The 23,779-nt window shown below is 37.7% G+C and overlaps 2 protein-coding genes and 2 non-coding genes across 6 annotated transcripts; all 4 read right to left on the reverse strand.

Moving 5' to 3' along the window:
* Positions 1-6,283: 6,283 nt before the first annotated feature.
* On the reverse strand, positions 6,284-9,566 carry LOC118482254 (LRR receptor-like serine/threonine-protein kinase GSO1). Its single transcript, XM_035977924.1, has one exon. It carries the CDS (start codon positions 9,339-9,341, stop codon positions 6,411-6,413), a length of 2,931 nt encoding a protein of 976 aa, XP_035833817.1. The 5' UTR covers positions 9,342-9,566; the 3' UTR covers positions 6,284-6,410.
* Positions 9,567-12,391: 2,825 nt separating this feature from the next.
* On the reverse strand, positions 12,392-12,463 carry TRNAD-GUC. Its single transcript has one exon. It is a non-coding gene; the product is annotated as a tRNA-Asp (tRNA).
* A 563-nt stretch (positions 12,464-13,026) lies between these two features.
* On the reverse strand, positions 13,027-13,186 carry LOC118482341. The gene has a single exon (XR_004868384.1). It is a non-coding gene; the product is annotated as a U1 spliceosomal RNA (small nuclear RNA).
* A 3,002-nt stretch (positions 13,187-16,188) lies between these two features.
* LOC110888824 (protein MODIFIER OF SNC1 1) lies at positions 16,189-23,651 on the reverse strand. 3 transcript variants are annotated; one of them, XM_035977925.1, is made up of 11 exons: positions 23,406-23,651; positions 21,443-21,519; positions 21,251-21,331; positions 21,121-21,165; positions 20,654-21,026; positions 20,437-20,536; positions 20,289-20,369; positions 19,135-20,203; positions 18,946-19,060; positions 16,504-18,416; positions 16,189-16,420 (listed from the first exon to the last, which is right to left on the reverse strand). In XM_035977925.1, the coding sequence occupies exons 2-10, from the start codon at positions 21,472-21,474 to the stop codon at positions 16,584-16,586; spliced, it is 3,729 nt and encodes a 1,242-aa protein (XP_035833818.1). In that variant the 5' UTR covers positions 21,475-21,519; positions 23,406-23,651; the 3' UTR covers positions 16,189-16,420; positions 16,504-16,583. The 3 variants fall into 3 exon arrangements, with proteins under 3 accessions (XP_035833818.1, XP_035833820.1, XP_035833819.1); XM_035977927.1 differs by lacking the exon at positions 20,289-20,369; XM_035977926.1 differs by lacking the exon at positions 21,121-21,165 and having other exon boundaries at positions 23,406-23,650.
* Positions 23,652-23,779: the final 128 nt, after the last annotated feature.

Genomic DNA, 23,779 nt, shown 5'->3' on the forward strand with positions numbered 1-23,779 from the left:
GAAAAAGAAACAAAGAAAAGAAGTTGAAAAGATTTTAAAACCGGAGATTATCCAAACAAAATCTGTTAAATCAGATGTTAAACATGAAAAACAGAAAGAGATTTGGATACCAAAACCGGTAACTGTTTCAGGGGGAGCTACATCAATTCCGAATCATCGGGAAATGGATGTTACAATTCTCGATGATGACGGACGACCCAAGTCTGTGAAGGCTTGGGTCCCACTCTCCAACTAATCTCTGAGTGAGTGTGCAGGAAGTTCCAGGAGGAACTATTGATAGTCTTAGGATTGTTGATAGTGGAATGTCCTTGCACAAGATAGGCGACAGAAGAAATTGTTGCCTTTGATGGAGAGAGAGGAAAGAAAAAGAGAATGTGTTTGAATGAAGTTGCAAAATTCGACCAACTGAAGAACGTGCCAAAAATTTGGTCATTCTGGTTTTTGATCGGGTCCACAGGAACGAATGAAGTGAAATGTGTGTCGATGCCTTTGCATGGATTGAACATCCGCACACCATTTCTGAAAGAGAAAGTCAAGACCTTCGCTGGTACAATGTGGAAGACCAGCCGGACCCGGAGGTTTATGAGCTTGTTGCTGTCAAGAGATTTCTCAGTAGCTGCACATTCGACCTTGAAGTTCACACCGGGTGAATATTAAGTTGGGGGAGTGCTTAGATTCCTTGCAATGCACGGAACAGTTGCAGGATACGCCTTTAAATCCTTAATCTCTCCTATACTTGTCGATATTTTAGCTGCTTTGTGAATTGTTATTATCTCGTACAGCACTCTTTGACCTGACACGTTGATCTCGGATATCACCTCACACGTGATTGTTTCAATGTGAAACTCATCAATGTTGTCATGGTTCGCACCGCTTACCGACATGCCAACTCATTTTTCCAAAATTTGTTAAATCGTTTCTGATAAAACTTAATTTTGGTAAACGGCATTAAGGTCAAGCACAAGAGTAAACCAACATCGGAAAATCATTTTTGAAAATATCTTTGTGTGTTTTAAATTTGTCTTAGTTTATTGATTTTAGGGGGAGTAAATCCAAAAATCGGAAAATCCAAAAACATCGAAAAATTTCAAAAACACAAAAACAATAGAAAAACAAAAATGAGTTTCCTGGCGAGCAAAAGAGAAAATGATAGTACATCAGTGGTCTATCCTAACCTCTTTAAACCTTAAATGAAAAACGATAAGCAGCTCTATATAAGATGTATCGGTAGACTCACAATCATTTTAAAGTGTGCAGGGTGATATAAATCTTAATCGACTGAAGATCAGGTGGGAACCATTCATTGGCATATGGTCTTAGTACCGAAATTTCGTTTGATAGATTGCCGAGGTTCTGAGATATTCGGTCTTTATGCTGCTTATCATCTGGGTATCATGGTTGTATCTTTTACCGAAAAATAACGGGGACGCAAGTCTAGATCTTCCATGATACTATACATACGTGTACATATTACATACTGCATTCGACCTCAATAAGTGATAAACAATCACATGTCCAAATCAAATAAGTGATAAAATATCACATTTATCCGGGTGTCAAGTTCGTCTCTCTGCTGTACGGAAGTACTGACCTGTTCACGGACTTGCACCTGTGCCCTCATGCATACGAAAATCAAGTTCCTCATCAATAAGTGATTATATCACAAAGGACTTGTTTTCAAATCAAAATAAGTGAGTATCTCACAATTTATACGGTCAAACAGATGATAATCGGTATACTCACCGGTAAGATGAACACTCGTGCATACCTTGATACGGGAATGTGTCGTGATGTGGATGAACACCGGTCGGTAAGTATAAATCATACCTTAACGTATCCCCTCGCCATGATTACATCTGATAAGTTGAGCTTAAGTGGACAACAATACCGATAATTGTTATAGGATGCTTATCTTAATGTTAACTAACTGAACAACAAGAGTGTTTTGGCATGACCGTACACTGATATGATTCTCTTACCCTCGAAACTCGCAAAAAGAATGTTTGTATATATTTATTTATTTACTGCTTAACTTTTATTGTTTTTCTTTTAAACAGTTTCGTCGTTTGGTGCATATCAGCACGACATTAGCGGTGATGTCGTTTGATAACACTCAAAGGATTTTAAATTGTTGTCTTTTAATTTCAAAAATACCAAAAAGATTTTAGGCTTGTTTTAATATAAACTTTATAAAAGCCAAAAAGATTTTATTTCTGCTTTATTTTCGATCGTACGATGTTGGAGCTCAAGTCTTCGTTACCTGAAACCTGACTGAAAACCGAACTGACTAAATCTTCATAAACGGTCAAAATTTGCAGATTTTGAAAGTTAGAATTTAAAATTGATAAATTTATTAAACTTTCAAACTGTCGGACGGTGTTTGATTTTGACATGGTCACTCGTGTGTCATTTGTTTATACTATTCCAAGCAGTTGTTCTCATTACGCGTTTAGATTTCTTGCATGTGCAGATTCTAAAGGCTAGGAGAACATGGTCGATGACAAGCCTTGGAATGAAGACACGACGAGAAGGCGCTCGAAAGATGAAGATGATCGAGTTGCCGCTGGCCATCATCAACACCACAAGGATCTCACTACATAAAGATAAAGTCTTTTCACGAGCATAACTCAAGGGGGAGCTTATGTTAAGGGGGAGTTTGTCAACACACTTCCTACATGATACGGGTAGTTTGTTGATACACTTTCTACTTTCAAGACGTGAAGACTTTGAAGATCCTCCGACATTGAAGACATGATAGGACATCAGAGTCTTGAAGACTTGAAGACCAAAGACCGTCGAAGTTCAAGACGAGTCTACACTTTTAGAAGAACAAGACAAAGATTAGAGATCAAAGACAAAGCTACAGCCAAGGGGGAGTTTGTTGGTGCACTTGTGTCTGTACTTTGTCTGTATTCGGTCTGATATAAACGATGTCCTGATTTGTATTGTAAGTTGACCAAGTCAACCATCCTCCGGTTTGACTTGGACAACATTTGAAAGATGTTCTGATCGAAGGAAAGCCTCGAAGGATACACCTGATCCTTCGAGGTGATCGAAAGATATGGTTCGACCATGGTTCGACCATTAGACCTCGAAGGATGATCCTTCGAGGTCCATGCTGATCTTTCGTGTAACATGTGGTCGACAGATGATCCTTCGGACCATCTGTCGAATCCTTCGACCAGACCTGCTGAGCTGGGTATATATACCCATGCATGTGTTGAGTGTGAGTTAGTTCTGGAGTTCTGAAGTTCTGCCATTTGCACCGAGAGATAGAGAGTGTTGAGAGCATTCTGTCCAGAACTCACACACACACACACTTGAGAGTTTACATGTTAGATTTGTAAACATTGAGCTTGTAACCGAACCCTCATTGCATTAATACGACTAGTGTTAATCGGTGAATCTTTGTGTGTTTGTTTCTCTACTTGCTACTAACTCGGTTTGCTTGCTAGCTTGGATTCCGCACTCGCTAGTAGGTTTGTATAACAAGGTTTAGGTTCGTAATCCTCCGCGAAACAGGGACCTACAAGACATTATGAGACACCAATAAGTCAACGGACACAAATACTTGGTAAACATACGCATGTCATCTTGGTCATCTTAGGACCCAACTTGCCCTTTTTACCATTTAATTCAGAAAGCTTCCAGTAAAAGAAAAGAATAACCACAATGTATGTGGACACTGCATAGAGATATGCATAGCAATAAAATTAAAATATAAACATATAACAAATAACAAAGCAAATATCAAAACTAATAACAAAGCATTCGCAAAGTAAAAAAGCTTGTGAACCAAAAATTTATACACTCCAGAATTTTCATTGAAAATGCGAACACTATACATTGTTCACAACCAAATTGCAAATTATCGTCCAAACTAAATTTTAAAAAACCTTTAAAAACACACCAAAGATGCGACTTGGAAAAAAAGTAAACACAATAAGGAAGAACAACAACATAAGACAAAAAACTTAACTTAGCTGCAACGAAGACGACACTGAGAAGGCCAAATTCCAACATGCAAATTACGACGCAAAATACTTCACAAACACATTGTTGGACAATGACCAACTTCAAAGAATCGATCTGATCTCCGATGAAACCCATCGTCCCAAAGTTACGCCGGAAGTTTCGACCAACTCAACCAACTGTTCAAAAATGAAAATTAGAGATGAAATTCTAGTAACGCACTAACCTTGATTTTGTGTATTACCACTGTATCCTCCACCACCACCGCCACCATAACCTCCACCCCCGCCACAGTTTCCGCCATAAGATCCGCCTCTGCCGAAACAGATCTAATACCTTAGATGCCTTATGAACAACGTCCCGGCAAATCGCTGTAGTTTTCTCGGTCCGATGTGAACAATACTCATCGGAAAATCGGTAATTCGCTCCATCTCCATGATCCGATGCCGATTTTCACAAACCAAAGACTGATTATGCACATCTGGTTTTTTTAAAGTGTACACAAAGAGATGGACTGAATGCATAAATCACACAGCCTTCAATTACTTTTATGGTGGACATCATGTGTTTCACCAAACACCACCATCTTCCATCATTTTCTAGGCAGCCTGTGGCCATCCTTAATTCATGAAAAAAATGCATACAATAATACGTTAAAAAACACAAAGCTATGATTGATCCAAATTAAAATTCCCCCCAAATAAGCTAAATTTCACAATAAACATGGAATTAATGATAAGAACATCAAAAATATGAACTTTTCAAGAAAAAGCTGGATAACAATATAGTTAAATAATATATACATGATTGACCCAAATTAAAAGTTAACCTAAATAAGCCTGGATCCTGTTTTAAAAACTCAAATTGACAATAAAATGAATAATAATCAAATCAAAGAACAATTACATCGCAAATTCTATAACTTCATGTGAAGCAAGTTCAAATGGGGTGAAATAGATATGAAGAGTGCTGTAGTTACCTTGTGTCCATCGGAATCCCTAACTTTGACACCGGAGCTACTATGACGAAAGTTAGAATTGTTCGAATAGGAAGAAGATCTAAGATTCACGTAAGAAGGTGGTTGATCACGATGTAGCATCACCGGACCTGTGGCCGTCGCTACGCCGGAACCGGTGGCTGGAACCTCTGGGTTCCTTTTGCTCTGCTTCTTTCTCTTCTCTCTGTCCCTTCGTCTCTCCGGTCTCCACCATAAGATGTATTTCTTCGCTCTCTCTATTCTGCGCAGAAGAAGGTGAGAGGGGTTTGTGGCATGTGGATGCGGTACTGGTTGTTCTCTAACCCTAAAAGAGAAAAGAAGAAGACGACTGGGCAATATTGTAATTTGGTAGGGTCACCGACATTTCATTTTAAGATTATATAAATATAACAATTGTTGAATTTTGTTAGGAATAGTACATTCTTTGGACAATAATAGGATAATATTTACAAATCTGCTATTATTCTAACTTTGATTATTTACATACTATAAATTTGCAACATCTTTATGCATTAAGGGGTTGTACATAATGCTTAAGGGTTTTTTAAAAAAAAATTGATATTACACTTTTTATCCAAAACTATTTGATTTTTCACTATTAACACAAAAGTTTAATCTCTTACAACTTAATCTTACAATTTTTTTACTTTCAACTTTGGTCTCCTATACTTTCCATATTTCGCAAATTTTTTGTTTTACGTTTCATTTTAAATTTTGCGAGAAACCACGGTGCAACGTGTGTGTGTTGTTCAATGTTTTTACGTTTCATTAACGCTTCGTTCTAAATTTGCGAGTTAACACGACGCAATGTACATGTATGGTTCAACGTTTTTACGTCATCTATTTTTCCCGTTTAACAGGTTCCTCACAACGAGCGGGCACTAAGTCGACTTAGTTATTATTTTCTATGTTTTGCGTTACACTCTAATTTATTAACATTAATACGAGCGGGTTGTTGACTATGGTGTGACATTGGTACTATTTGAAATATTTTTACGCGCCTACCGCAATGTGGTGGGCTTTAATACTAGTTATAATTATGACATAAAATATTTGACCAATTTAAGCAATAACATAAAACACAATTAAAAAAATAAATATATAAATAAAATGAGTTTAACAGGTTAACCTGTCAACCAATTAGGTTTACACGAACTTGACTTGTCGTTCATGAACTTCACCTGAAACGTATCCGGACCTATTTAGACTAAACCAAAACATTAAATTTCATTTTATATTAGTATTGTGTTTTCATGTCCTATCAAAAATTCACATTCAAACAGCCTTTTAGAAAATGAAGTTTCTTACCATGTATTTTTAACACTCAAAAGAATGACTAACATAACTTTACAAATTACGCACGTAAACAATGACAAACAATTGAATCCCAAACCCAAACAAACTTTCAAACTATCTTACAACCAAAAAAAAAAAAAAAAAACTAAACCAATGATCTCATGGAGTTCTCTCGACTCATACTATGAGGAAAAATACAAGTCGTCATGGAAGAAACATCTTTTCCAGAACGTTCACACGGCAACATCGTCATCTTATTCAAATCCCAATACTCATCACTCCTAATCACCCGATGATGATCATCACCCCATTTCTCCTCTTTTCCCGCCTTTTCACCACCCCCATTATCATCACTCGAAATCGAAGCTTGCTTCCATTTACACCATATCCTAAGCATCAAATATATCAGATACAAACATATAACCGTCGCCGAGAACACTATCGCCACCACTATCCCAGCAGCCGCTGTGTTCGACAGCTGCTTCTTTTCTTGTCGGGTTGATTCCCGACATGATGTTAGTGGTGGGCCACACAGGTTGTCGTTGTGCATGAATGAATTTGGTGGGAATCTTGAAAAGGTTGTTGGGATTTCTCCCTCAAGGTGGTTGTTTGAGAGGTTCAGAGCGTGGAGACTTGTTAATCTCCCCAGTGCCTCTGGAACTTCACCCTTAAGTTCGTTGGATGATAAGTTTAATCTTTCTAATTTCACCAGATTTGATAGGGATACTGGGATTTCACCCGTGAGAGAGTTCTTGCTTAGGTCCAGAATCACTTGGAGTTCAGTTAGAGTGCCGAGTTCGGATGGGATCAACCCGGTTAATGAGTTTTCGGACAGGCGTAATTCGAATAGTTTCTTACACCCGCCAAGTGTTCGAGGAATTGCCCCAGAGAGATTGTTTCTTTGAAGTTTTAACACATTGAGGCTCGTTAGATTCCCGATCTCTTCGGGTATGCCACCCGAGAGTTTGTTTTGATTAACCGAAAGTTTGAGTAATCTTGAACAGTCTCCTACCTGTTTAGGCAGCGATCCGTTGAAAACGTTGTTTGAAAGATCCAACTCTCCGAGTTCTTTCAACGTTCCTAGCCATTGTGGAACTGTGCTGGATATCTGGTTGTTGCTGACTAGAAAATGGCTGATTTTGTTGCAGTTTGATAGCTCTAGTGGCAGCTCTCCTGTGAAGTTGTTGGATGAAAGATCAAGAAAGTTGAGGTTAGTGAGTTGACCGAATTGCGAAGGAATGGTGCCGTTTAGATGGTTATGAGCTAGGCGTATACGTGTGAGGTTCTTTGACAAGGCTAGTTCAGAAGGGATAGGACCCGAAAAGCTGTTGTTAGTTACGTCTAACAACGACAGCAAGTTCGACCCCAAAAGAGGATAGATTGAACCGTAGAATCTGTTGTTAGAAATGTTTATGATTGTGAGGTTTTTAAGCAGAAATAAGGATTCTGGAAGCGGGCCTTCGAACGAATTGTTGTAAAGACTAAGAAGCGTAAGCTCGGAAAGATATCCAAACGTCTTTGAGAGCGATCCCGAAAGGTTATTATCACCTAACGATAACGTTTGAAGCTTCTTGCAGTACCCTAAGCTTAACGGAACTGGACCCGACAGATCATTTTGCCTCAGCTGAAGAAAAACAAGATTCTTGAGCTTCCCAATTGTTTCAGGAATCACTCCTGTAATATGATTCCCGAAAAAATCAATCTCGCTTAAGCTTGAGCAGTTTGTTAACTCGGTTGGAATGTTTCCGGACATCTGATTCTCGTACAGATACAGCACGCTCAGCTTCTGTAACTTTCCGATTTCGGCTGGGATTTCACCTGTGATCATGTTGCCAAACAGATAAAGACTCACCAGATTACTCAAGTTTCCGATTTCAGGAGGCAAACCACCTGAAAAACTGTTATTGTTCAGCAAAAGATCAGTGAGGTTCTTCAGGTTTTCGATCTCAGATGGTATATTGTTCTCGAATTCGTTGTCAGAAATGTCTAACACTTCGAGTGAAGAACAGTTTAGCAATGCCAAAGGGAAGTCCCCGGAAAGACGGTTTACCGAGAGGAGAACGTTACGTAACTTCGAGTTTCGGGTACAAAGTTTCTCCGGGAAGCTGCCGGTGAACGAATTACCCGACAGAGCTAAAGCTTCTAGATCATTGTTTCCATTGAAATCGAAACGAGTTATGTTTCCCGAAAGATTGTTTCTTGAAAGATCAAGATTCTGGAGTTTAGGCAGTTGGATTACGCCTATCGGGAGTTCACCGGTTAACCGATTGCCAAAAAGGTTCAAGTATCTCAACCTTGAAAGCCGAGATAACTCGGATGGAATCGTTCCTGATAGCGTATTATTCGCTAAATTCAAGATCTCTAGAAACCGAAGTTCTCCAAGTGAAGAAGGTATTTCACCTTCCAGATTGTTGTTTGATGCTGCGAAATCTTCGAGTTCTTCACAGCTGGCTATTTCTTGTGGAATGATTCCGGAAAAACTGTTGGCTTGTAAGTGGAGAGACTGTAAACGCTTTAATTTGCCGATTTCGGATGGAATTGTTCCGTTAAATTGGCAGTAAGCAAGTGCTAATACTCTTAACTCGGTTAACTCTCCAATAGTTTCGATAAGTTCTCCGGTTAACAAATTATCTCCAATTCGAAGAACTTGCAGCTTTTTTAACAAACGAAACTCAACGGGAATGAAACCCGTGAGATAATTTGAAAACAAAAGGAGTTCTTGAAGATCTTGAAGATTCCCAAGCTCGGTAGGAATCATACCGGTTAGAAAATTCATGGAAAGATCGATTTTTTGAAGTGAAACAAGGTGTGAGATATCAGGAGAGATAGATCCCGAGAGACCCGAGTTAGAAAGATTTATACCCACGACACGCGTTTGATCTTTCGAACATTCCAAGCCGTTCCACGTGCATACATTCGATCCGGGAGACCAGTTGCTTAACACCCCCATTGGATCAGTGAATTGTGATTTAATTTTGAGTAGCCAGAATGAATCATTTGAAAGAGCTCCAAGTGAAGCTTCTAGAAAAGAAATGAGGAGGATGAACAAAATGATTGCATTTTGCATTTTACCCATTCTAAAAGATTAATAAGGAAAGATCATACATGAAACCCAGAAAGAAAGAAAGGTGATAAAATGTTGGTGAAAGAATAAAATGGGATAATGGGTTCAGAAAGACAAACTGGTATGGGACAGATCAATGTTCATGTTGCACAAAGGTGATGATGATCATGCATGAAAAGTGGGTGCACCTTTTAGCTTCAAAATCTATATATAAGCCTTTGTTTCTAGTTCCATTATACCTATTAATTTAAGATATTAGTTGTGGTTAAAAGGTAAAAACAGTTCCAAACAGGTCTTATATGGAAGGAAGTAGAAGAAGAAGATAAGATTGTGATGGTTGACAAGAAAAAAGAGAATTTTGGGGCAGACCCACTTGCTCTTGATGGATTGGAGTTGGACCATTTTTAGAGTTGCACTTTTGTTTTTAATTTATATTCAACAGATTTAAAAAAAAAACAAAAAACAAAACTAGAGAGAATCTTAAGGTACAGTACAAAAATTAGATTAGGTTGCTTCACTTTGTAAGATGTAAAGTCAAAGATCCCTCATTTTAGTCAACTTGATTGGTATTAACCCACTCTCTTCATAAAAAGTGAGTCACTTCTGCCCTAAGGGTGATGAACTTGAGGTGTCTTATTCCTTCCAATCCATAAAAGGAAGGAAAAGATTCATAGGTTTAACATGTAACACTTTGAATGAGAAATCTGATTTGTGCTTTGCTAGATCGGTTTGACAGGATCACCATTTGAGCGGCGTATACACTAAGCTTGATTTATCTTTCACGTGATGAAACTGATTCAATTAGGCACATGACACTTGGAGTTACTTGAACTCGACCCTTTTAGACTTCATTTATAAAGATATCTATTCTTTGAATTTTTTTGTAAGATTTTTAAGTTCTTATATTTTATGGTCATGATTGTATAGTAAAGGTTTATATTTATTTGGATTTATGAGTTTCATATCTCAAATAAAAAATAATGAAAAATTAAGTGATCTTGATTTGAGGATTAAATCATGGTGAATCATGAACTTTGCCTTTACTTTTGCGGCGAGTTGACAAGTTAATGTCGCTCGAAGAACCTAAGACACAAAACACGACAAGTATTCAGGATTTCGGGACTAGTCCCTAAACAAGCTTCTTCCACGCGCTCTAATCTCAAATCACTCACCTAATCCTCACCTAATACTAATAAATTACATACAACCACATGGGAGATTTAGACTCATTTGAAATGGCTCTTAATCCTCAACTATATGTATTGTTTTCAATGTCAAGAATCATGCATGAGTTGCACATTGTGCATGTATAGTTGTACTTGTGGTGTATTTAGAGTATAATGAAGAAGGATTCCATGTTAAGATTGGAACCAAACCAAGAAAGGACAAAGAGTTGGCTTGATATTCGATACATGGGGATTTTCCTCTATTTTCAATTTGTGTGTGTAGTGGGTGGCGAGCATAGCTTTATGTCTTTCAATATCACCTTTCCTTAGACTTAGTGTTTGTGTAATAAAAAAAGATACAACCACTTTGGACTTATGTCCCATGAACTTTTGTCCCATCAAATATCCCATTATGGACACTAAATAAATTGGCTTGCTTGGTATAACTTTGGACCATCCATCATACATGAGTGCTTTTGTACTCATCTCTTCACAAATCTTGATTTACATGTATTTTTAATCAATTTCCGTGAACAAAAAAAAAAACTAAAATTTTTCGTTTCCTCTTTCTACTTGATTGGCATGTTTACTCAACGTGATAAAGATATCTTGTGAAACAAAACCCTCACGTCACGATGTTGTTATCATGAAGACAATAACCTGAGAATTTTTCGTACCTAATCCTGAAGAAATTCTTTTCCCTAGAAGATTGGGGTAAAAACAAAGAGAATGACACCAAAAGATGATACCTAATATGGTGATATGGAATGAAAATAGAGGATGGTTGGATTATAGTAATAATAGCCATATTATAACAAAGAGGAAGAAAAGACAGGAGATAAAATCCAAGGTAGAAGGTAGTACATTAATGGATGGTCAATAATTGTTATCATATAATAATCATTTAGATTTAGAGAGGGAAAGGAAATGCCAAAATGTCATTATTTTTGGTTCATTGTGTAATTCTTTTATGGGAGAAAGTCAAAGAGCAAAGGAGCTGAAAAAAAAAAAACAAATGAAGCAAAAGTTAGGATGGTCCATTGCCTTGAAGGTCAATTAAAATCCAAGAGTAGTTATTGACTAGACCATTTTAATTAATTGATAGGAATGACAACCATTATTGTGAGTTCAATTCTTATATTCTTGTTTTTGGAAAGACATGTATCAAGTTAGAACCTTGTAATTGGAGCGTCAAACGAGTTAGATAACTTACACTCTCCAGTATAGTTTAAACAGGTCAATAATATAATTAGATGATTTGATTATTTGAACTCAACATATCTTTTATACATTTGTTATGTAAGACTCGTATAAAATGTTAGGATCGTTAATATTTGAAGTATTAATAGACAATGATCATATGATATAAACCTCATTTTAGCGTGTGAAAGACATTGTTATGGACATGTTTATACTTCTTAAAGTTGTTAATACTTATTTTCTAATAATATTTTGTGTTTAATAAATTCTGACTATCTAGTATAGTTATAAATAAAGAAAATGATATATAATTTGACAAGCAATTACGTTATACAATTATACCTGGTAGCAAACTAGATATCAGGATATTAAATTCATAGATTTATAAACTCTTTTTGGATGTGGATGTGGATGTGGATGTGGATGTGGATGTGCAGCATTCAAAAGCTTGGTAACTTTTGGGATTTTTTTTATGTTTTTGTTCCGAATTAATAGATATGTTGTTTCTTGATTGTTGTGGTTAGTGGTATACGGTATGATATATGATATGAGAAATAAAAGATTAGTTGTTTTCAACTTCATATACGGTTTGTTGCAGACTTGAGTTCATAAAAAGAAAGATGGTTTATTTAACTTTGAACTGATAGAATATTAGAATGAGAATTATAATTTCTCTGCATTGTAGAAAAAAAAGAGCGCCGTTGCCGGGGATCGAACCCGGGTCACCCGCGTGACAGGCGGGAATACTTACCACTATACTACAACGACTTGTTTGCTTTTTTTTATTAGATTATAACCTATAATCAAAAGTTCAAAACAAATAACAACCAGAAGAATATATTTTTATAGAAACAAGATTAATAGAAGAACTCCAAGAATAAGATTCATACTCTCCATTATTATTTGTTAGGCGGAATACATGTACAAAAATTGGTTTCTTCATAAGCTTTAGCAGCGTGCACAGCGATATCAAATGTGCTAAACCATACTCTTTATTGTTGTATGGTGTCTTTAATCTCAGCCACCCATCTTCCCGATGGCCATTGGCGGATCCTATCGAACTGCTTTCGTGCCTGTATAGGTGTATAGCTCCTACAACACAGGCCCATGTAATGTGTTTCAACTCTTCATCATTTTAACAATTAAAACAAACAGATAAACATCACTGCATCAAATTGAGACATAGAGGCTCTTAAAAATCCAATAGTTTACACTAAAAAAATTCAAAATTCACTGCATCAAATTGTAACATAGGCTCTGATTTACTCTTTTACTTTTTAAAACTGAAAATTTTTTAAACACAAACCAACAAAATTGAACTGACAATTGTGCAAGGGCCGCGCGAACGCAGGCCCTCACTGCCACAAATTATGACGTAGGCTCGACCACTTGGGCCGACCTTAGACAGGCACCCCTCCTAAGTGCAATGGAGGTCACCAACCTAGGCCATGAACCTTCTTGATCATCCATTGACCCCGTCCAGGTAAGTAAGTAATCCATTGCCTTCTGTCCTTTTTTATAATACACCCCTGTTTACCTTGTCTCTCTCCAAGCCGATGTGGGACTCTGGACTTAAATAGCCACACCTATTTTTCCATTTAAACGATTCAACAAAACATTATTATTTCCTTTTGATTTACAGTCAAGCGTTTCAAGGACAGCAATGAGACATAAAGGCAACTTTGTATTCCTTATTTTCTATACTTAAAAGATTTGAAACCGAATGTCATAATCGCACACTATTTAACTAGAATCAAGATTGAATCGGACGCAAGTTTTCTAAAGTAACATTAATATTGCCTTAACGAATATGTTGTGCTCGTTGAAATTGAAATCATTGGTTTTGACTTGATTGTTACATATAATTATAGATTCTCCGTGTTTTGGTTGAAGTTTTTTGTCTTTCATAAACCAGAGTGCCTTTTTGATCACCCCATAGTAGATTTGGTGTAACTATAGAACTGAAATACTTTTTTTTGGAAAGTACAATAAACAAGCTCTAAGTTTTGTCTTGGTTATCATTGACTATCATTCTATCAACAAACCAGAAACTTATTATATTCTCCTCCAATCATTCGTAGTATTATGTGATGATCATAGATTTTTTGTTCTAGACATGACTCCTAAAATTTGAGAAGGTGTTTGATCTAATAGGGTCACAACTGAAAGAATCGAGAATGTTTTAAGGGTAGAATCCAAAGAAGTTTAAAAGACGAGTTTTGGGTTTATTCAAGTTTGTATATCATTTTAATTAGTTTATTTGATTTCCTAGTTTGAGTCTAGTTATGAGTGTTAGTGTGCAAATTAGAGTTTTAAGTAAAAATAGATTGTTAAGATTTTTTGTTTTGAGTGTGTATTCGGATTCCCGGACTTTTTTTCCGAACGGCTAATGTCCCTATTTATAGTTAAGCTAAACTTGCTCTCCAAGGTAATCAAACCTTTCCTAAACCAATTACTAAACTTTCTCTCCAAAGCCTAAATCAATTACAATATAATTACCTAAAATAAACCAAACTTTAATAAAAGATAATTATACCAATCTTCACTTTGGCCCTTCAACTTTCAACTCATACGAGTTTTATGATTAACTTTCAACATCCTTCTTTACACCAATTTTAGAAAAATGACTAAAACGGCACAGTTCCTTCTCATGATATTAAAAGGTGGGTATGTATTAAGTTTTTTTTGAACAATAATTTTGTACACCTAAATACCATCTAACCTTACAGTTGCAAGTTGCAGAGACTAAATCCACGTCACTTTGTGAGAGGCAACCCTACCACTAGACCACTAGATCATGGTGTGTGCACGAAGTACCCCCATTCTACAGACTATGGAAGACCAATCCGTAGACATGATGAGCCGCAATAGGAAACATGAAAACGATTATATATGTTGGGGCCACGAAATATATCTCAGTTTGATGTTTACCAATATGTTGAATATGGTAAGGAGTTATGTGATTATCTTAAATCAAAGTACATGTAAGTAGTGTCAAAACATTTACGACAATGCGTCAAAATAAAGGATGTCAAGGGTAGCAAAATCATGTATCTAATGGTGTACCAAAAGCATAATAAATATATGTTGGTCCAACACCTTTCTTAAGCTTGTCATAAATGAATATATGTTTGGAGGGTACAACACTTGGAGCCGTAAGCCGTTTGTTTAGGCTACACAACAGGAAAAAGTCACCTAGATGGTTCTTTTGGAGTTTCGAACAAACACTTGGTAGGTACACATACATTCAACCGACCAAAGATTCCAACTCCAAATTTAATGGGTAACAATGGAAGAATTAAACCTGATTCTGACAAGGATTTTGTAACATAACTTGTAAAGTTGGGTAAGCAATTTCCCGACACGACATAAAAATTAATAGGTTTTGGATTATTATATTTTACCAGTTTAATAAATAGGTCGTCTTTAGGTTAACATGTTTTATTAAAAAACTGTGTTCAGATTAACTTGTTTAACCATTTAACCTTATATTTAAAAAAGCAACAATTTGAACTGTGATTCGAGTTTTTTATTATTTTTTCACTTTTGCTCACTCCACACATCACCACCAGCATACAGCATTACAGCGTTCATCACATGTTCTTCCTTCGCCTCTTCAAACGTCTCCCACTACCGTCATCCTCTGCTGACTGCTGTAAAAACGCCTACAAGACATTCATTGTTGTATAACATCACCATCACCATCGCATTTCCGCCGACAGCCATCACCATCTTAAAACCCCATCTGCTGCTCATTTGCCCCATTGGAAAAGCCCTCGCTAGGGTTAGAATCTCCCGACCACGTCTGGTGTTTTGAAAAGTAGGATTGTTTAATTAAATGAGTCAACCCGCTAACTCATTTTGTACAACCCACCATCCAGATTAACACGTTTACAACTTGATTAGTACCTATCAAGTACCAACCCATTTAACATAACACTTTAAATGAGTCATGCTCAAAATACATGATTTTGAATGTGTGATTGTTAAGACCGGCGTGGAGGGACATGAAAGTGCCACATGCAACCACGTCAGCCTAGAGGCGTAGAACGGTGTTTTTAAAAAATATATATATAATAATAAACAACCAATAAAATTCAACGCAAACAACCAATAACAAGCCACCATGTCAATAAGCCAAAGCCCTCCACGCCGATGAGAATCTTGCCACCTCCATCTCCGCGCCATGGCACGAGGCAGTGTGCCGGCATGGTGGAAGCCTCCACGCCAACACTTCCACACTGTGGAGTCTTTAAGAGTTGATGTTTTTACACAAGCAAAAATATGGGTTATTATCATATAGAAGAATTCAACTCTCAACACACCGATCTCACACAATTGACAACATTAAATCATAAGCATCATTTAGATTCCATACCAATTAAAAACTCTTGAGATCAGAGTAGAAATGAAAAGGTTTGATGCCTGTAAGGGAAAAAAATATGCAATTAATTGAATTTAAAACGCATTTTACAGCCTATCACATATAAATCTACCCAACAACCAATTTTTAAAACAAACGAGTTAATAAATCTCCACTTAAACCAATTGTTAGGGCAAACAAGAACGAGCACATTCCAACAATTTCCCAACAGATTCCACAACGTATTACAACTTTCAGAACAAATTCGCATCTTTTTTCTAAACTTAAATCGCATAAGAAACATCCCAAAACATTTTTCCTTGCTACCGTTTGCCCTAAATCTCCATCCCTGCTCAATAAACCTGCGACATAAACCATAAAATTTAGAAAAAAAAAAAATGCATAATTACAAGTTTTTGCAACAATTACAGACAAAAAACAATACCTGACACCATGGATCAAATTCCTGACTAATAAAAAAAGTAAATAAGCTCAACTGAATTCTCTTTGATCATCTCATAACCACTATTGCCGCCCGTAATAGTTACCACCGCCTCGTCTGGATTGACTCGGACCCCTTTCTTTGTACCTGGGAGCTGCATCCGCAGGTGCATCAAGATGACTTGATTTATTACTACTATTATTGTTGTTTGATCCAACTGGCTGGTACTCGTAATGCAAATTCTGCCTTGGCTTTTCCCTGTTTATATTTGCATTATGCTGATAGTTATGCTTCCGCTTGTCATCTTGACCACTCGAACGGTTGTTTTGACCTCCATACTTCCTATAACCTGTAGAAACATGATGCTGCGACGGCTGCTCAAACTGAGCTTGGGCTTCATCTTCCGTGTGGGTTGGGCCTCTAAATGAAGCAGGCTTTCTCTCTCTCCTACCCTCTTGATGCTCATCATGCACAGGTTCATCCTGCGGAGAATATCTTCTAGATTCCCTTTTAAACTCTGAGTTCGGATTTTGACCTTTATACGCTTGAGGCTTTCGTTGCCAGTGAGAAGAACGGTTCTCTTTCGAAGAAGCAGGCCTGTCTGTTTGGTCAAACTCCACTTCCACACCACTTTCTGTGTGATTTTTCACCGTGCTTCTTTGGCCTTTGTAAGCCGGTCTTTTACCTTTACCCGTGACTCCAACATCTTTCACAACAGGTGTAATCTCAGTTGGTGGGATTTCATCAGGCATAAACCAGCCATCAGACGGGTCCCATTCATGCACAACAGGTGTAACTTCAGTAGGAACAGAATTCGATTCTTCATGTTGACTTGTAGATTTGTGAAAAACTTTCTTCGAATCCTGTTGAACACCCTTATCACGTTGAGGTTTCATCTGCTTATTATCACCACTTTTGGACTCCACATTAGAAGCCACAGGGATAGTGTGTACATCTGTCGTATCTTCTAATGCGGTTTTCTTGGGTGAAGATGGTGTCGTCGATTGGATTACGCTTCCCTGTTGAGCCAGCTCTTTAGCCACCGGTTTAGGAACATACCTTTCCATTTCTGCCCTTTTGCTTTTTAAATTAGTCTGGCCCGAGTTAACGGTCTTTTCTGGCAAAGCCACATCATCCTGCATGGTCTCTTCTTTGGTCTGGGCCCGCACAGGGGCCCAGATGGCAACTTCACCAACATGAAATTTATTAGCTTGTGGATTTCTTGGCATCCTTCTTGAGTGCTGAGGTTTATGCTGGTTACTTGGTAAAGAAGAAATCTGGTCCGTATTAGGTTGTTTTGCATCCTTGCTATCAGTTACCAACGAGGTAGTTGGATTTGGATTTAAATCAGGTTGAGGAGATTCTGGCTTAACAGGATCAACTTCTCTGTGCTTATTTTTGCTACTTTTGTTACTTTTCTTTTTCTGCTGTGTTGATTCAGACATGATATTTGAGTTGCTTGGCATTGTTGACTCTTGACTTTGTACAGCTTCACCTGTCCCACTCTTATTTGACTTGTCAACTGAACTCTCAACCACTTGTACACTCTGCTTTTGCCTATGGCTAGCACGCTTCTGCCTGTTAACACCAACATCATTACCAAGATTAGTTTTGCTTTCAGGATCACTTTGTTTGGGAAGCGTCGACTGGTCAACAGGATCTTGTTGACTAATCTCACTGATCTGGGCAGCTGCTGGTTCAGTTGGTTTTTGGGATCCCTCTGCATCTTCCTGCTCAGAAACACTAGTCGTGTTTTTTCCTTCGGTCTGGATCGTACCATCCGATGCTGCAAGTGTACGCCTATTCAACTCTTCCAGTTTTGCAAGAGCTTTTGCTTTCTGCTCTCTTATCCTTTCTTCCTCTTCCTTTTGTAGCTCAATCGCACGTTGTTTTGCCAACTCCCTCATCCTAGCACGCTGATCATGCATAAAAATGTAAGATGAATCGTCACACAAAAGCTATGTAGTTAATATCCTGATATATCGGTTATTGGTCCCCTGGTGAAATATCGGTGCAAAATATCGGTTAGAATATCGGTACCGATAATATCTGCGATATTGGACCGATATTTCACCGATTTTCCCGATATCAATACCTTTCTTCTTAGTTTTACCATTCGTATTTCTTCTTATTGCTGGTATTAGTGTTTTAAGCCTTAATTGTTAGTTGTTAGTTTTAAAAGTTAGTGTTTTAAGTCTTAGTCATTTCCTACTTGCTACAAATGTTAGTGTTTTGCAAGTTGCAAAAAGGAGTGTTAGTGTTAAATTGCTACATATATAAATTTAGCATGATATTAAAATTACCCATATCCCACCACGATAACCGATGTCTCAAATATCGGTCCTTGATCGATATCAGATATTTTACCGCATTAGATATTTTACCGCATTAACTACTTAGCACAAAAGACGGGAAGACGAAAACAAAATAATAAATGCTGAATACCTGTGCTTGACCATCAGCAGGGTCAATCATTTGAGCCAATGATTCGCCTGTATCTTGATTTAATCTTCCTTTGATATGATGATCTGCTCGATTTCGAACTCCATGGTGTGCTTGCCTGTGAAAACCAAATTTTGTTAACACAAACAAGTTAAATGTGAAGTATGACATCAGAAAATACAAATCATAAACCTAGATTTGTCATAGGGATGCGCAAGATCTCCAGCGGTTGGAATGCTACCGAAGGCAATAGTAGAGTTGCCCTTTCGGTTCACTAGTAATTTATTAGTTTGCTCTCCATCCCCTCGAATATCAGAAGCCCTTACTTTTGCATTCAAATCTTCAATCTTCTGAATCAAGGTTGAATCTTTCGAGTCTTCTGAAAAAGATGGCTTATTTCCCCAACTTTCAGTAGATGCTTTAGACTTGTGTGAGTCCTGTGATGACATGTTTCTTCTTGAAGACGTATCTTCATTATTCCTTCTGGTGTCTGTTCCCTGTTCATTCTTGTGAAACGATGGTCTCGGGTGGTCACTCTGCTCCCAACCGTCTTCTTCCACGTCAGCATTCCTTTCATTTTCACGTTTTTTAAGAACTTTGTAGGGCCCATGAGATGATTCCTCAGGGGGGTGAGAATCTAACTGTTCAGAAACATACATATTTCCAACCGGAACCGGTCCACGCACGCCACCTCTAAAGTGAGGATCGTTAAGTTCTGATGGATTTTGAGGTGGATACATGTTGTAAACAGGCGGTGGTCCATGTGGTCCGGGTGGCATTCCCATAAATGACATATCACGGTCATTGGGATTGTAGCCCATCGGAGGACCAAAATAACCATCATAAGGAACCGGACCAGGGTAAAACCCGGGCCTAATTGACATACCTGGACGGATAAAAGCATCAGGCATTTGGGGCCTGTAAAAATCTCCGTTTCTTGGATGGTGACCTCTTGGGCCTGGCCCATGCGGAGGGCCCGATTGTGAATTTGCTAACGGAGGGGGGATCTGAGGGGGATAGTAAGGATACGGTTCCATAGGAAACCCACCATGAGGAACGTGTGGATAAGGTGGGCCCGCAGGTGGTGGTCCCCTGTACCAAACGCCAGGTGGCGCATTCATCGGTGGTCCTCGCCAGGCATCATAATGTTGAGGGGGTACATTAGGATTGACGTATTGATGCGAGTCTCCATGCCACCTGTCAGCATTAGGACGAACCCCATCATCTCGTGTCCAAGTATCAACAGTTCCACTTTTGTGATCTGCACTCAAAAAACATAACGTTTACTTTGTTAATAGACGAAATTAACTTAAACAGTTAATTAAAGATGATGGCTAGACATTGACCAGCTTGGGTCATCTCGTTTCTGTCGTTCACAGGTGCATTTCTGCCAGAGCCTGATCCGGGACGAACACGAGAACCATGATCTGCAACATATGTGAGTCTAGATTCAGTAAACTTCACACCAACATTTTTACAGTAAATAAAAATTACCATGTGCTTCCCCGCTCTTTGTCGTATTATCTTTTTCTGAACCCAGTGTTGGAAAGTCCCCTGAACTAAGAGAAAAATCATCGACTTTGGAAGGTATTGACTGCACAAAAAAATGATTTTTTTGGTTCGACAATCTACTTGTGGAATAAAACTAAATAAAAAATAACAAAAAAAGTTTCTTTGTTATAGAGTGGAAACCAGCAAGCTAATAACTTACCAGCTTATCTGCAGTGCCGTTAGGGCCCCAAGCTGCTGAACTATCATATACAGGCTCAGCAAAACGGGATAAATGTGAGCTACCTGGTCTTGTTTCTGCACTGAGTGGACGCGAAGAAGTTAGCGATGATTGATTTGAAGTCAAGACTCCTGAAGCTGATGATGGCCTAGAATTTGGGCCCCATGTAGTAGTAGAAGGATCATGTCTATCACTGCCAGCTGTTGATGGCCGACTAAGACCACCTCCTGATGTAGGACGGCCACTAGAATGATGTGGTGAAACAGCAGTGCCATCAGCCTTTGGAGATACTGCTGACGAACCCCAAGGATTTGATGTTGATGAAGATGGCCGGCTTCCCCAGCTAAGGCTACCCCTGTTGGTAACATAAGATAAAGGGTAACTCGGTAAAGTAGGCATAGAGAAAAGTGAAAAAAAAATGTGTATGAAGTTAAATAAGCGATTTTTACTTGGGAACAATTTCCACATTTGGATCCAAACCATGATTTTCTAACCTTGAAACAGCAGCATAAAAATATGTGACATTATTAGTACGTAAATCATAAGACAACTTATTGTAATTCAGATGTAAAACCGTACTTTTGGCTAGGTAAATTAATAGGTTTAGGAACAGCAACTTTGCCCAAAACAGTCATGCCACCTCTTCTTGAAGAGGCCCACCTAAAAAGACAGAAAATTAAAACAATAGGTACATTCTGATATTTGGTTCTTGCTTAAAAATATGAAGAAAGCAACTAAGATCATATGAAGATATAAGTGAAAGAGCTATACTTTCTTTCTCCAGCCAACATACTCGATGTCATTGTTCAAATGTAGTCCCAAGGTCATCCAAGAACTATATACAAAACCTGGAGATGAAATAAAAAAAACATTACTTTCCTTACTATAAAAAAACGAGACTTTTAATCAGTCACGCAATAAGATATGATATGTGGATTACAATATGAATAACATATGACCTAGTCACTAGTTCTATGTGCATAGTAAACTATATAAAGCTCATAGTGTCATACAGAAGGATGATGGCTTTTTTAAAATAAAAAGAACAACTTCCAAAAATGAGGCATTTACAAACCATCTTAAAAGAAATAAGCCAATGATCTTGTCTTTTTCCTGTGCATGCAAGCATTGTTTGGGCGGTCAAATATAAATGTAGCAATAAACAAGACATCTTAATTTTGTATGAGCTCAACCACTTCGGTCTCATATGACTTGCTTTGTTCTCATAGAACCCATGACACAGAATTTAACCAACTCACTATATAGCAATGTATTTCAATTTTTTTTACTAAATTTTCTTCATATTATCTACTGATCCCTTGAGGAAGAGAGTGAATACTTTATACGTTTTAGAATCAAAAAGTGTGTGTGAAGATATCAATAAACCTAAAAGACTAAAACCGTGTGTTTGAGTTGGAGAAAGATAAGACTAGGAACAGGTTAGTATAACACCCTAGCACATTAAAGATGTATACAACCACATTTATGAAGTGTTTAACTATAGTTCTAGTGTCAATAATCCCATTCCATCATGCCAAAACCAGAAAGAATGTGATTAGAAATGAACTTAATGCCAGGGAAGTAGTAATGAATATCATCATTGTGTTTCCACAAGGTAGGCTTAAAGGAACAAATTGCATGACAATTAGAGTAGATCTAATGGAACTTGGAATATCATTTGGTAACAGAACTGTCAAAGAGAACTATTAGTAGCCACCTCTGTCCGATAATAGAGATTCAAAAAGAATTCAGAGGTTTTCAATAGTTCAATACGACAATAAAAATAATAAAAAACGTGGGCACGCCTTAAAAATGTAGTAGTTCATGATCTGATAAATAACCACATCTGAAAATATGAAATAATGAGAGCAAGAGCAACACTTCTGTGCCAAACTTGACAACCCGTTATGAACTCATCCGGCATCCCGTATGTAGTTTAGTTCATGATCAGTATTTTAACATGCAAACGTAACACTTATTTGAGCTATATCTAATGCACGCCCTTTAGCAAAAACAGTAAAGCAACAGATTTCTCCATGGATGTCATGGGAAGTATATAATCGAACAAAATAAAGATTTCTCGTCCAAGCCTAACAAAAAAAATGTTTTTCAAACTTTTAACTTTTTTTTCATAGAGCTGGATGCTAACAAGCCTTGCAGCATGTTTGGCTGCTAATAACAAAGGTAACTTTAACACTACACTGCTGATCATAACTGTTCTAAACTTTTACACTTGACAGACTGCGAAAAAAATATACATAATTCTCAGACCTTGAGAAATCTAACCAACAGATATTACCGGTATAAGAACCTCATCAGTAGATAAAGTAAACCTACTGTCTACATGATCCACAACCAACTCAAAAAACATAAAATTCCAGCTGCGTACTTCTCACGCAATAGAATCCAAGCAACCTCCCTAATTTCTGCTTAATGTCATTAGTTTCAACAAATTAACAACAAAAATTAAGACCTTTATTTCCAGCAGATCACAAGCAAATATACTAATACTCCCATACAATATTATCATATCATCCAGTGTCGCAATACAGCCTCCGTCTATACATACATATCAATTCATAAAACAAACATGTATGCACACATCCTTATGTTAAATTAATATAAAAAACGAAAAGTGAGCGTTCCAAACCCTAATTTTCAACTCGATAAGAAAAACTGAAGAAGAGTAACAAAACTAATAATAAGAAGAAGAAAAGGGGGAAATCGGGCATACGTAGGGATAGAAAGTGGTAAGTTGAGATAGATAATTCGGATCTACGAGTATGAGTCTGATCTGCGATCTTCAAAAGCAAGAGGATGATGAAAAGAAGATAACGGAGACGGTTAGGGTGACGGTGAGAGTGAAGGTGGCGTTAGGTATTGTATTCCGATGGTTATGGGCGTGTGTGGTGGAGAGAAGTGATGCCAAGGGGTTGGGGTTGGGTGGGTGGGTGTGGGTCGGGAAGCGAAAAAGGCTAAAGCCCAAAACATAACAAATCTGATCATGTACCAAGATTAACAAGTCAAGCTTGGGTTAGGATTCGGTCAAATCTTTCGTTGACAAAACGGATCGTTACTAGATTGCGTAACAATTAACAAATTTTATTA

This window comes from Helianthus annuus, chromosome 9, assembly GCF_002127325.2.
Source record: "Helianthus annuus cultivar XRQ/B chromosome 9, HanXRQr2.0-SUNRISE, whole genome shotgun sequence".
Lineage (NCBI taxonomy): Eukaryota > Viridiplantae > Streptophyta > Magnoliopsida > Asterales > Asteraceae > Helianthus > Helianthus annuus.

Excerpts from the sequence above, each read along its gene's own strand:
- LOC118482254 (XM_035977924.1), bottom strand. The coding sequence starts at position 9,341 with ATGGGTAAAATGCAAAATGCAATCATTTTGTTCATCCTCCTCATTTCT.
- LOC110888824 (XM_035977925.1), bottom strand. The coding sequence starts at position 21,474 with ATGACATCGAGTATGTTGGCTGGAGAAAGAAA. Across the intron at positions 21,027-21,120 it reads AATGTGGAAATTGTTCCCAA|GGGTAGCCTTAGCTGGGGAA; the intron begins GTAAAAATCGCT and ends TGTTACCAACAG. Across the intron at positions 20,204-20,288 it reads AAACGAGATGACCCAAGCTG|ATCACAAAAGTGGAACTGTT; the intron begins GTCAATGTCTAG and ends TTTTGAGTGCAG.